The sequence below is a fragment of the Sander lucioperca genome, chromosome 10 (assembly GCF_008315115.2).
Source record: "Sander lucioperca isolate FBNREF2018 chromosome 10, SLUC_FBN_1.2, whole genome shotgun sequence".
Taxonomy (NCBI): Eukaryota; Metazoa; Chordata; class Actinopteri; order Perciformes; family Percidae; genus Sander; species Sander lucioperca.
The window spans coordinates 4,194,978-4,208,633 of NC_050182.1; the positions used below are offsets into that span (position 1 = coordinate 4,194,978).

At 40.4% G+C, this 13,656-nt stretch overlaps 1 protein-coding gene across 1 annotated transcript; it reads right to left on the bottom strand.

The window, feature by feature from the left end:
• Positions 1-835: 835 nt before the first annotated feature.
• Positions 836-7,756, bottom strand: LOC116043123 (endoribonuclease ZC3H12A). Its single transcript, XM_031289610.1, has 6 exons — positions 7,533-7,756; positions 5,965-6,413; positions 5,310-5,449; positions 3,106-3,340; positions 2,814-2,920; positions 836-2,691 (listed from the first exon to the last, which is right to left on the bottom strand). Exons 2-6 carry the CDS (start codon positions 6,336-6,338, stop codon positions 1,655-1,657), a joined length of 1,893 nt encoding a protein of 630 aa, XP_031145470.1. The 5' UTR covers positions 6,339-6,413; positions 7,533-7,756; the 3' UTR covers positions 836-1,654.
• Between the last annotated feature and the right edge of the window lie 5,900 nt (positions 7,757-13,656).

The following is a 13,656-nucleotide window of genomic DNA, read 5'->3' on the forward strand; positions in this document are numbered from 1 at the left end:
GAAATGCTGAATTTGGGCTAAAAAACAATGACAACTATAGCTCTAAAAAGCTGTTTTTCTTGCCCTTAGCTTAATGCTTAGACATGCTCACAATGACAATAGCATGTTAATGTTTGGTATGTATAATGCTTACCATGTTTACCGTGTTAGTTTAGTGTGTTTGCATGCTTACATTCACTAATTAGGACTGAACACAAAGTACAACAGAGACTAATGTGAACGTCATTAGTTTTGCAGGTATTTGAAAGTAATTGGGGATCAAAGTGATTTCAATTTCCCTTCTAGGGACCAAATGTATCAATCTATCTTGATGGTGAAAAGTCAGAGGATCACTAAAGTTATAAGGATTCATCCAATGGGCACCATGAATGTCTGTACAAAATGTCATGGCAATCCATCAAATAGTTGTAGAGCCAAACTGTCATTCAACAGTAACTCCATCCAGTTTAATAGATAAACTTTGTTCAATTTACTTAGGTCTGTCACTTTAACATACAAACACAAACACACCTGACCTTTCCCCCCAGACAGTGGAAAAACAAAATGAGTTTCAAGCTTGCAAAATGAGATGCAGGGTACAACATTTCTTAGTTTGTAAAACCGTTGGGCTCTCCCTGATTTTTCAGAAAAATGGTTGTATAGAAAGCTCTGTGTGTGTAGGAGATGTACTTGTGAAATTTAGTGAGGGAGTTTGGTAGGAATCTTGGGCAATAAGTTATGATGTAAGCATAAGTGAGTGCCAATACTAAGTTCCTGATAAACTTTGGAGACATATTTACAGTAGCATTAGCCAAGCTCAAAAAGACTGGTCACCTTATAAGTAAGACACACATCATACCTGACACATGACATTCTTTATTTTTTAATGACATGGTTTTTCCTTGACATGCTTACTATGAATGTATCTTCAGTATATAAAGTGATTTTTCTAAAAGAACATAATCTGCATGAGAACCAAATTTCACATTTGTATTGTCATGTTTCAATTGCACAGTGACCCTAATACATGTGTAGTATTACACCAACACTTTTTCTGAGAATAGTTTCATGAAACTGATGCCGATTTACAGGAAAAGGGTGATGACACACAAGCTATCGCTGGTGTCAAAGTCTTCTCAATTTCCTTGTGAGTTCAGGATTTATTATAAATACAATTTGGGAGCCTGGATCCTCGACTGGATTGACATAACTGATTGGGCGGCCACAGCATATTGAAATATACTACACCTTACAGAGGTAATATTGCAAGCTGTTTTGGAGAACTACAGTGAAAGTAAAAAGATTAAAATATATCACATTTGACACAATATGCATCAACAGTCGAAAACTCTAGAAACTCAGTCATAACTACTTTTGGTCTAGAGGCACTTTTCATCCAAAACACTGGATGGCAAGATAACATTTGACTACAATGTCATACAAATGCATATAACAGATTGTCTTAACTGTTCATACATAGGAAGGCAAATTGCACTTCTTTAAAGGAACATTACATAGAATAAAACATATTTTCAATTAGCTTTCAAATCACTCAACCACAGACACTATAAAAGCTTCTCAGAAGATTCCTCATTTGCTATGATAGAGTCAACACGAGTATCATGTTAGTTCTGACTGAAGAGGATGCAAGGGAAGGAAATCATCAGAGGAACTATCAGAATATACCTCTCTGAGCCTTTAGGTTGAGGATCTCTGCAGCCAGTTTCTCTGCATTCATCACATGTGGAAACATTTCCATCACTGTATCCACCTGATGAGGGTTAAAGATGGCTTGCAGTTTCTTGCGGAGTTCCAACCTTCGTGGGTCAAACGCAGCAGAGGATGACTGTTGTTGGCCCCAGGAGTGGTACTGATGGCCTTTGTAAGAGCAGTTGTGGGAGTGTGAGGAATGGACCAAAGAGGGGACATTACATGATGTCCTGGCTTGGGGCAGCCCCTGAAAGGGATCTGACCAGTATTTTTGCTGATGATGTGGCGCTCCACTGTAATGGAGATGGCTGGGGAGGCTGTTTTGGTGTGGCACACCAGGTGGGAACATGTGAGGAGGGTAGGTGTCATATTTGGGTTGACCCTTGGAGTCCGGGTTTCCATTATGCTGCAGGTGAGCTGTTGAGGGCACTACATGGGAACAGCACCTGCAGGACTGGCTGGTGTTTTTTTCCTCTAAATGCACTGGGGCAAGTCTGGGTCCAGGGAGGGCACCTTGCTGCTGGGGCCTGAGCCTGTGGGAGTTGCTGAGGTAATGCGAAAAGTCAGAGAACTGACTCTCATAAGAGCCAAGGCCAGAATCCAGGTACTCGTGAGAGATGTTGGCATAGTAATGACTGGGCATGGAGTGCAGCCCAGGCTCTTTCTGACACTGGCCCCCTGTTAAAGGACAGGGCATTTGATTTGGACTTTTTTGAGGATCCTCCCAGTACAGCAGTGTATTTTCACAAACCTGACTGTGATATGAAGAATTTTGCTGGTCTCTAATGTGCTCTGTGTTAGAGTCTTGAGGATAGGAAAAGGCATTATGAGAAGGCCCAGGATCAGACTGAAACTGTCTCGGTGATAATCTGGCATTTCTCTCTTCTTTTACAGTAGAAATCTGGGCTTTCTCTCTCAATTCATCAGCCAAGGACAGGTAGGACTGGTTTGACCGCTCAGGATGGTAGAACTTACATTTGAGACCGTAAGTGCACTTTTTGTCTGAGGATACAAAAATGGTGACACACATACACAAAAGGTATAAATAATCTCATTTGGGAACCAGCTTACTTCTTTGTCCAAAAACTCTAAAGGAATGGAACTCTGTGCTTATCATATCTTACCATATGGACAGAGCTGTCTCTTTTGCTCCGTAGGCAGAGGTTTTTTCCGAAGGAAGTTGTCAAGACTGGGACCATGGCGACCCAGAGGGTCATCTGGGGGCATGAACCTAGACAAAAAATACCCAGAAATAACTTATTTCTTCATTTACTTGTGACAAATCAGCTGGGTGCGGCATAGTTATGTTTCCCTGATTACACCCTAAAGAGAAAATATTCCCTCTGGAACATCTTTAAACAGCAATAAAATGTCAAACCTCACACGCTCAGGTAGAAACACAGGCTAATTGCTTACTTGTCATTTACAAAGGAGAACATGAGGAGCCTCTCCTCGATGCATTTCTTCCACTCAGGTCTTTCTCCTTGGAGGTCACGGTAGGTGTCATTGGATACAATCACTCCATCCGACTCATACGCCAACTTGACGATAAAGCGGTCATCATAGCAAACCACTCGCTTACCACCAACACGGCGCGATGGAGTGAAGACCACTATTTTCCGTTTTTCAAGCTCTATCAAGATGTGTTGATCTAAGAGTGCAAACAACCATGAGTCAGATGGCTCTGGAGAGAGGTACTTGCATTACAGGTTTTGTTGAACGTTGTTTATAACACGAAAAGCTTTGTTATGTAACAAGACACACATTTGTCATGATCCTCAACCGCATGTCGAAGATACAAAACACCACTAAGCAGTTTTCAAAAGCACCACCAATCAAATAGAAAACAAAAGATATCCGACATCACCTGTACAAACATCATAACAATCTAATATGTACAATATTACATTACATACAAGAGGCCAGGTTACATGAAAGTTAGACTGAGCTACAGCCTTACAGACAAAACACACAAACACTTAAAAGCACCTTTCTAACTAAGTGACTGTCTTCACGTAACCGCTTGCTGTAGATGACTGTCAACAGTTAACTATGCAAGTAGACTAGGTGTGGAAGAAAAAACACAGCTGTACTTCCTGATGGGGCTTTTCCAGGAATGACTGTGAGCTGACTTTTACTTCCTTGTTCGCGGATTAAAAATAGAACCTTTGAATTGCTTCACCCAGGGTGCACAGTTACTAATAAATCATGAGAGCTACAAGGTGATGATGCATCAGTTTTAAAAGGATGGTCCACCCTTTGCTGTTGTTGAAGATACCAGACATTAGATAAGCATGAATAGCTTTAAATCATGTTGCATTAAGACTGAATAAAAGGCAGCTTCTCTACTCAAAGAGATTGTGTTGTGTAGATATGATAGTACTGTAATCTGGATTGTTCAGGTACACCCAGAGACGTTAGTGACTCAGCTGTCTGAAATGTAAAACTCTGGCTGTAATCTCGGCTTCATATGGAAACATAACTTGGTAACCAATTGGGTAAATCTCTGTTACACAATCTTAACTGTGTTGCCCCATGGCTTTGGCTTGAGTTCAGTAGTTCTGCCTCAGACAGCATTGTAACAGTATATCATAGCTACTGTGGAACTGAATCACAGATACAGCAATATACACACCTACAGCTACAGTTTCAGAGGAGATTTAAGTGGTAGTCATATTCACATTTCTTGGAAAAAGAGAAGCTCTATACAGGAAAAGATGTCTTCAGGGACAAAGCAAAAGAACCACTGATTCCTGGCTAGTTAAACAAAGTAGAAATGTGCTTAACACGCCTACCAACACCTCTAAAGTTAGCTTATCAATTAGTTATATCTTGTTTGTTTATTTATTTTTAAAGTGTGACGCGACAATTAAGTTACATCAGGTTTATGCGTTGGACTATTTCTTGGGTGGGATCAGTTGACCGGAAGTCAATGGGAGTGACTTGCATGCCCATCAAAATATTTTGTCTGCAATAACTGCATTTGACATAAGACCCACAAATTATCATTTCATTTAAGGTATGCATACTGGCTTCCAGTCTAGCTCCCCAATGTTCGCTTTTGTAAGGTGTTGTCGGCTAGAAAGGTGCTGAGACATCAATTCTTTATTTTTTACTGTCTCCAAGGGGTGTTCAGGGCATGTAGGAACAAATCTCTTTCACATCTAACACATTTTAAAAGTGAACTGACTTTAATTAGTCACCATTGTCCCTAAGCGAATCAGTAGCTCTAAGTGGAGCTCCCCTCAATGGTGTCGTTGTCAGCTCAGCTGTATTGCACATTAGTTACTTTCTTGTTAAACGCATATTGAAAGATTGCAAAAGCCAAAGAAACTCTTTCATACTCAGTAAAAAAACACAGAACCAAAAAGAGTCATTTATGGGTTGGTTCGCTAGTCATGGGTGAACAAAATAAACTGGGTCCGTCCCCCCTGTTAAAAATTAAGTCCAGTGCTGTGGCTATTGACTGAAAAGGTAAGCTAGTTAGTCTGCCTGACCTACTGGCCACTCAAGTTTATGACTGCAAGGTAAATAATTTAACACTACTAACACACTATTAGCACTCCTGTGCTTGATGAGCACCATCTGTCTGCTTAGTCGTGCACTTCTTGTATCCTCACCTGTTATAGGGGCATCAGGTCTGGGCTGCTCTTTGCGCCAAGTGGGTACAAACACAGTAATGGTATTATGCCCTCTGTCCAAGAAGAAATTCACTGCAAGCTGGATGCCTTGACATGAGAACACTTCCTTGTTGCCATGACTGAGAAACAGGGGAGATAAGATTAGTACAATAACTATTGTAACAATTTGACTATAAATAACATGAAAGGGTGAGGTAAAAATTCAGTTGATCTGTGTAAACACCACACGCCTTTGAATGTTCTCAACTTCCTGTATTTCAATCCTTGTGTATATGGAAGGTTGAGGTTGTGAGGTGTGTGCCTAGAATTTGCATATTGTAGCAGTGGCCTTCACAAAAACATGCACAGGCAGGGTGGTGAACGCCCCCCTTTTTAAATTGACATGACAAAGGATGTTTCAGGGTCAGAGTTAAATGACAACATGACAATGATTGATGGCAGTTTGACCAGTTATTTTACAGGTGCCTAACACTCCTAAGGAAGACAACACCTGCTTTGGTTGTTATGTCACTTTTTGTGTACCGTCTGCAGTTCAAAGTAGCAAAACGTAGCTATAAAAACTGTGAATTATGAATTAAGTTAATGATCTACTGTATGATCCCATAAAATAGAGAAAGGAGCTTATCAAGATTACCTCATGGAAACATTGCTGCCGTCAATAACAATAGGCCTCAATTCTGTGTTTGTATTCTTCTGATCCCTGAGTTGTGGCATGATTCTGCAGGGTCCAAGAGTCCAACTGGGAGGCAGCAGCGGGTCCTTTTGGCCTGTGCTCCTCTCATCACTGTCAGAACTGGACACGTAGGGTGCAGCGACGGTCCTGCTGCGAACCAGCTCTCCCAGCACCGAGTTGGTGTCTGTGCTTAGGCCCAGCTTCCTCAGAGCAGCCTTCACCTCTGCTGAGGAGTAACCCAGTTTCCTGAAGGAGTCCACTCTGAGCTGGAGCTCCTCGCTGTGTGGTTCGAGCAGGTCCGACGCTGAGCTCTGGCTGGGAAGTGCCTGATCCATCCTGGAGCATCTGGGCGTCTTTTCAGCAGCATAGAAGACGTGTTACACAGCCTCAGGGTGATATTCATACACTGACTGAAGGGAAATTACATTTAATTAGGAATACAGGTTTATTTGACATAATTTATCCTCTTCACATTCAGTTTTCGCTTTTTGTTTCCCTTCAAGTAAATATAATCCTATTCCACACCGTCTGACAGAACCCTACATATTTTAAATTGGTTCAGTGAGTTAACTATTCTACAGTAAACCACGATTACATACTTTTTATGACTAAACCATCAAATTGAAATAGTCTAGATGCCTTTTGTATACATATTTCTCAAAAATTCAGCCTGGCATGTTTGGTATCTGTTATCTGTGTGAACTCTGTTTTTTATGCAACAATGCCACTCTCTGTTGCTCAAATGTGATTTTTTTTTTTAACTTGTCTTAAAATTAAATTACAGTAAATTTGATATTTTTGGGGTTTGGACTGTTGGGTGAACAAAACATGACATTTAATGATGTCACCTTGGGCTCCACTGTGATGGACATTTTGTATGTGTACATATTGTATAGGCCAAACCCAAATTAATTGAATAGTTAAGAAAACAACAGTCAGATTAACCAATCATTAAAATCTTTGTTAGTCAACACTTTAATTGCCTTCATTTTAATGAGGCTACTTTCATAAACTAAAGGCCTATTTACCAATAATTTATATTCCATCTTAATATGCTATTGACAGTATTGTCATTAGCCATTGTTGATGTTATTGTGTTATATTATCATTTGGTGTATCTGATGAAGCTACAAATTCGAAAAGCTTCATTTTATGTAAATGTAGCCATTTAAATGTTGTACTTGTTACATTTGATTATCAGTTCAATTAGAATGAAAATGACTCGCCTACCACACAGTATCCTGTAGTCCTTATATGCAGTAAAGTCTACTCAGCTTTACTCTCAGCCTCCGTTAAATAAAGACAGCTGAACATAACAGTAAGAAACGCTGCGCCACTGTTATTTTACATGTAAGCCTAGCCTATTTTATAAACGAGTAAACGTCCCCCTACGCTAGAAGACACACCGAATGTGATACTACCTGACTCAGGTGAGGGTTCAACGGGACATTTCCCATGCTAACCGGTTGGCAGGTTATAACGACTCTTTTCTCGTCAACAAATCTCACCACAGAGGCGAACCAACTTACCTCCACTGGTCGTCTCTTTCTGCTCGTGTCCCGTTTGTTAGCAGAAGTCCCTTAAAACTCCAGTTAACGTTGTACAGTAACTTTGACACGGTACTGACTTCCTAGCACCTCCCTCTTGGAAAATGATTTCTTCCCTTTTCCTCCTACTCACGGAGGCATGCTGAGCCTTGAAATATTTGCATAAATCAGAGATGAGATAAGGTTTTCGTTTCCTTTGGCTGTCAGTCAGTGTGTGTGTGTGTGTGTGTGTGCGTGTGTGTGTGTGCGTGTGTGTGTGTGTGTGTGTGTGTGTGTGTATGTTCTTGTTTAGCTATATTCGTGGGGTCCAAAAACCGGGAATACAGTATACTTGTGGGGTCCGGACAGCTTTGTGGGGCCAAAATGCTGGACCCCACAACTTTAAAGGGCTGTTTGAGGGTTAAGACTTGGTTGTAGGATTAGGGTTAGAATTAGGTTATGGTTAGGGTGAGGGTAAGGGTTAATGTTAGGCATTTAGTTGTGATGGTTAAGGTTAGGATAAGGGGCTAAGGAATGCATTATGACGGGTCCCCATAAAGATAGTGAAACGCACTAAGTGTGTGATTTTGTGTGTGTGTGTGTGTGTCTGACACAACATTTTGATGATCCAATGAGAAGATTCATTTAAGGAACCACTGATTAGTTTGGGGAAAAATATAAAATTGATAATGGTTTTTAAATAAAGCTTTTAAGCTTGAGACTGGAACAATGCCTCTATCATTTCTTTTGGAGTAACCTTACATACCTTAGGCTATGTGTGTGTGCATATCAGTGGATCTCCTTTTTCCACTCATATAAAAATCATATCGAGGACAAGACGTAGTCCGATTTTTATTGAAGTGTAAAAGTTGAATCAAAGACACAAATACCTTAATATCAAACAAAATATATACAACAATATTATATTATGTTCCATTTAAGATACTTCACTTGAGTATCATCATATGCTATTTTATACATCAACCACACTACATTTCAGAGGGAAATATTGTATTTATTACTCCACTTTTAAAATATTGAGGAAAAAAAGGTTGATTTTGCTATTCTAATTATTACTTTTACACATACATCTATGGCAGTGGAGTCTGTGGGACCTCAAAGAGGAAATAAAGCAAACATACAATGGTTAATACCAACACATTACCTCCCAAAGTCCAGGATCGTACAGTACATACTGAAATCATATTACATTTTTTCAGTAGGGGGCATCGTCCTCCTTTTTACCCTGTTTATTATATTGTATTACTGTAATAATAACTGCACACCTTGCAACAACTCTAACACAACAGATCATGTCTGATTGTTCTATAATTTCCCCACTAGATGTCACCCTCGCTTCATGTTCTCCCACTGCAGAGCTCTCACCGGAGTGATTATGGAAGATGTTGGTCTGCAGATGGCGGTGGCTTCAGTAGGCTAGTGGTTAAGCTGTGAAGTTCTGTCTAGTGTGTGTATATGTGTGTGCGCGCGCGCGCGTTTGTAAACAACCCTTTGTGTACAGGGTTAATGGCACGGTCGAGTTGGGATCACACCGCGTGCAGCTGGTTAATGGCATATACAGAGTTGAGTTCCGGAGAGTGGAGAAAGTAATCAGGGCCAGTTGCCAGGCGGTTGCCTCCTCTGAGGGCCCACACCACTGGTCCCAGGTGTCTGTAAGGCCTGATATTACTGCAGGGCAATGGGCTGAAGCCAGCGACGATGAGTTGGGGTGAACGCACGCACGCACGCACACGCACACGCACACACAGTTCAGACTAAAAGAGAGCATACGCACATAAATTCACACCTTTGTACAGTTTCCAAGTGCATTATGACGAAATATCTGTTGTATCACACTTGGCATGAAGGACAGTTATATAGTATTTTATTGAATTCAATCTGTAAAAGATCCATTTAGCTTACACTGGGCTGTGGTTGAGTGTATTGTTTTGCAATTTATGGCTAGATTATACTGGAAGGCATTATTGGCATCCAGAGAGCTATTGTTCAGTAATGCAGATCTTGAACCTTGCTCAGAATCGAAGTGCCCGAGATTGGATGAGATTAGTGCAGATTGGGTATTGTGAACATCAAACGCTTATTTCCTGAACATCTTGGAGGGAGGCATTGCCCTGCTCGAAGGCATTTCTTTTTCCTCCAGGCAGGTGTAGTTTGGCAAGGCTTGTTAAACCTGAGACAGTTGATCAAATATTCAGCCAGGCTCATTGTGCTGCGAGCTGAGAGCTTTTGGATGTAGCTGGTATAGTGCAGTGCTGATAAAAAACAGCTTTATAGTGCCTCAGTGCTGGCCTCCCTTTGTTATTCCTTTCGTTGCCCGGGTCAGCCGTCTGTCAGAAAATTTAATTTTTGTATGATTTCTTTAAAAAGAACCAAAGTAAAGAAAAGGCAGCCTTTAACTGGAGTAATCCATCTTGCGCCAATGGTGTCAGAGTGATTCACGATTTCCAATTTAGCCATGGTTTGAATCTAAAGTAAATCAGGCAGGACGGCTACACCCTTTGTGCAGCCGGACGACAAACCCCTCAGTGACAAGAGCTTTCAAATGAACATATCCCCCACATTCATCTTGTTCATTTATTACTTTAGACACCCCGCTGCTTGTCCTACATAGATCAGCAAGCAAAGACCTCCTGGCATTGTGTGTGAGGGTAGAGAAGGTATGGCATTAAAGCTGGCTAGGTGGCTATAGCTTTGATATAATGGAATGGAGAGGGCCCAGGTTTTAAGTCTGTGTTTAATTGCATTTGCTTTGATTGGTGACAACTGAATTTACTTTGCAGAATGTGATTGCAATTTAGTGACGACTCCAGCCTGCTACATCTACCCACCGAGATATATTCCAAAAGCATTTCTATTTATCTAGACATCACATACATCAATTTGTTTGGTTTCTCCAAATTTAAGTGGTTTGTCAACCTTCTTACTGGCCAGCAATCAACTAACAAAGTTTATTGCCTCTTTAAGATGTATTTTTTATTCTACTGTAGGCTATATATGCTCACTCCTTACCACCAAACACCGGGGACCTAACAAGGTATGTTAAATTAATAAAATGTGTTTTAAGCTGCTATAATCAATATTTTTAATATAACAATGGATAAAATAACTATGTGTAATGTGAAAGAGGTAGCTCATAAGGACAAACCCACAGAGAATTATCACCCAACTCTGCAGTTCCCTCTCCGGAGAATTTTAGTGTCTTTTCACTCATTGTTTTGGTTTTATGGCCTGAGATTTTACTGTTTTGGATCATATTATACACTATAATAGATGAGCATTTAGCAGCTATAGAGTCAGATATTTCCTTTAGGAGTTGGTGGAGACCAAATTCATCAGGTGGACTGAAACACAACTACAAATACTCGTGTCGGCTGGATGTGTAAATAAGCAACTGTTTGCTAACAGTTTAGCCACAACAACTTTATATGACTAAATAAAGACAGTTATGGTTCTTTTGTTTATCAGATCTACACACACAACACATATCCATGGTGAATCAGAAAACACAACATCTAAAAGCTATTGTAATTGAGTTGTATTTGTCTGTCTGCTTCGAAATGAAACTGCAGTGCGTGTTGTGGCACAGTTTTAGATCAGTCCGATCAGCTGCAGCGAAAGGTGGGTCTCATGTATCCTCGCTCCTCAGAGCATACACAAGAACACTGGAATGGCCTTCATGATAGCCGACCAGAACGATTTTCGGGTCAAGCAACTATCATGATCAAAAAAGTGAATTGGCATGTACCCAATGTGTATTGTCATCTTTTCTGTTAAATGATTGAACTTCAACAAGATCATCTATCTTTTTCTATTTTTGTACTTGGGTGAACTGCACCTTTAACTATCCAACAACCATGCAAACACTTGCTTCTTTGCTTGCAATAAATGTGGTCCAGTCAGCCATAGATCATTTAAAGATCATTGCGGATAGGTGCACTGGATCCCAATGCAGCTCCAGCCCTTGCAGGTGTAACCTCAGCATGAGGTCCAAGAGCACCAACAATGTTCTGATTAATTGTTCCTGTCAGTTTAGGTCATTTAGGTCTACCTGTTATTCTGCATATTACTCATATCTGCCCCAACAAAGGTGCACGCTCACAGCAATGCAGGAGGACGTATAGGTACACAGAAGTGCGTACATGGTCAGACACAAACCAACAGACACGGTCACTAACACAAACACACAAATAAAACCTCATCCAAAGCCCGGCCTCATGTGTTAAAGCAATTCATGCTCAGGCAGTCAGGCAACGCTCCAAGGTATTCATTACTATTGATGTCAGAATCCACAACAAGAAGTGATGGCTGAACCTTCTGCAGTCTGTACTGTTTAAAGCCGAGCTCCTCTCCCCCAGCTGTTGCGCGCTGTCTTCACTTAGAAAGGAGACTGTGATGATTAATGCACTCTCTGCTGGAATCTCAGGGAAAGAACCTGGAGTTTCTGCTGAAGTGTTTCGCTCATATTGTGGTGATTCAGTCACACAATATCAACACTGTGGAGCAACGCTGAAAAATAACAAAATAGAAAATCATGACCGTCTCGCATTCTGCCATGCGTGCTGCTCAAGATAGATTAAGCTGATGCCTGTTTGCTCGGAGTATTGGCTGTTTTTCACTTTCAGCTAATAATTCAACATAATGAACTTGAAACAGCTTTTATTAATCAAGACGGTTATGACCTGTAGAAGCTAAGCATGATAATGACATTGTATTTTGGTTATTGGTTTACATGGTGGTGGATAATGTCTTATGGCAACATCAATTATGGTGTCTGTAGGCATGTTGATAAAAAAAGAAATTTCCATTCTACTGAGAAAAAAAGGTGACATGGTTCTATGGTGTGACAACTGCTCTCTCTTCTTGTATTCAGTAGTTGATTACTTTGATGTCTGTTCACCTCAGGACTCCTGCTCTTTGCTGACGGTGCTCTGTGTTGCTGTTTAACCTGTATACTGATAACACAAACTTGATCTGGCCTGCTGGTGCTGCTGAAAACTAGAGATACTACTCATCTTGGTGAGTGCAGCTGTTCCCTCACTCTCCCCAATGCTTTTCTCATGAAAACCTGCAGGTTTGGTAGCTTTGCTGTTAATTAAATAAAGCTTTAATAGATTCTGATAGCTTATTATTCTTTTTGCTCTCATGATATACAGTAAGATACATATTAATTTCTGGATTTTGCTTTATTCTCTAGAAAAGTATTACAAATGTATTTTGCACTTCCATAAAGTTTGAAAACTTTCAAGCGACATAATAAAAAACAAATACATGGTCAAAATTAAAAGAGGAGAGGCCGAGCTATCTTGACTTTTAGTTCCTAGTATGTTTCAAAAACACTAGATCATACATTTCACATAATGCAACCAAGCAAACTCAACAAAACACCGTACACAACTGTATATTACAGGCTGCATAGTATGATGAGTGCCCTTATGTGATAAATCACCAAGTTGTGATGTAAATGTAGGGTAATGAATAAATAATAATACATTCAATTGTCTTTCTTTAACTCAGCGCTAACAAAACCATTTGCGTTAGCTGCTGTCTAGTGGCCTTTAAGGTGCACAACATATAGTTAAGGACAAGACTTGAGTAGCTGGAGTTCTTAAAATTTTGATTTATTTTGAGGTGAAAACTGTAATGTGCTAAAACGAACTTCTGCCCCAAATCATAGATGGGTGGCAAATTGAAGACTAAACCAAGAGTGGAGAAACAAAAAAAGCAGACACTTCCATAGAGAGCACGAGGCTTCACTGACTGTGGTTTGAGCATGAAAATGATGTGATACATATGCTATGGCAAGGTCACAGTCACCAAATCTCAACCCAGCTGAACACCTTTGGGAGATTTTGGGAGCCACATGCTAGACAGCACTCTCAGCACTTATTCGTCACAGCATCAAATGACGGAATATCTGTTGTTCCAACACTCCAGTAGAGTTCTGCATGAATAAGAAAGATGAATATGACTAAGAAACTTTGTTTTTTCCTTTAATTTGTCACCAATTTGCAGGCACTTCCACATGTGACGTGTGTGATAGCCGGAAATAAATGCTTGAATTATGTGCACAGAGTTGATACTAATATACTCCTTCTCTGACCCATTC

Coding starts and splice junctions, on each gene's coding strand:
- LOC116043123 (XM_031289610.1), bottom strand. CDS start 6,338: ATGGATCAGGCACTTCCCAGCCAGAGCTCAGCGTCGGACCTGCTCGAA. Junction 5,450..5,964: donor GGCAGCAATGTTTCCATGAG/GTAATCTTGATA, acceptor CCTGTTTCTCAG/TCATGGCAACAAGGAAGTGT. Junction 3,341..5,309: donor ACCTGATGCCCCTATAACAG/GTGAGGATACAA, acceptor TTGCACTCTTAG/ATCAACACATCTTGATAGAG.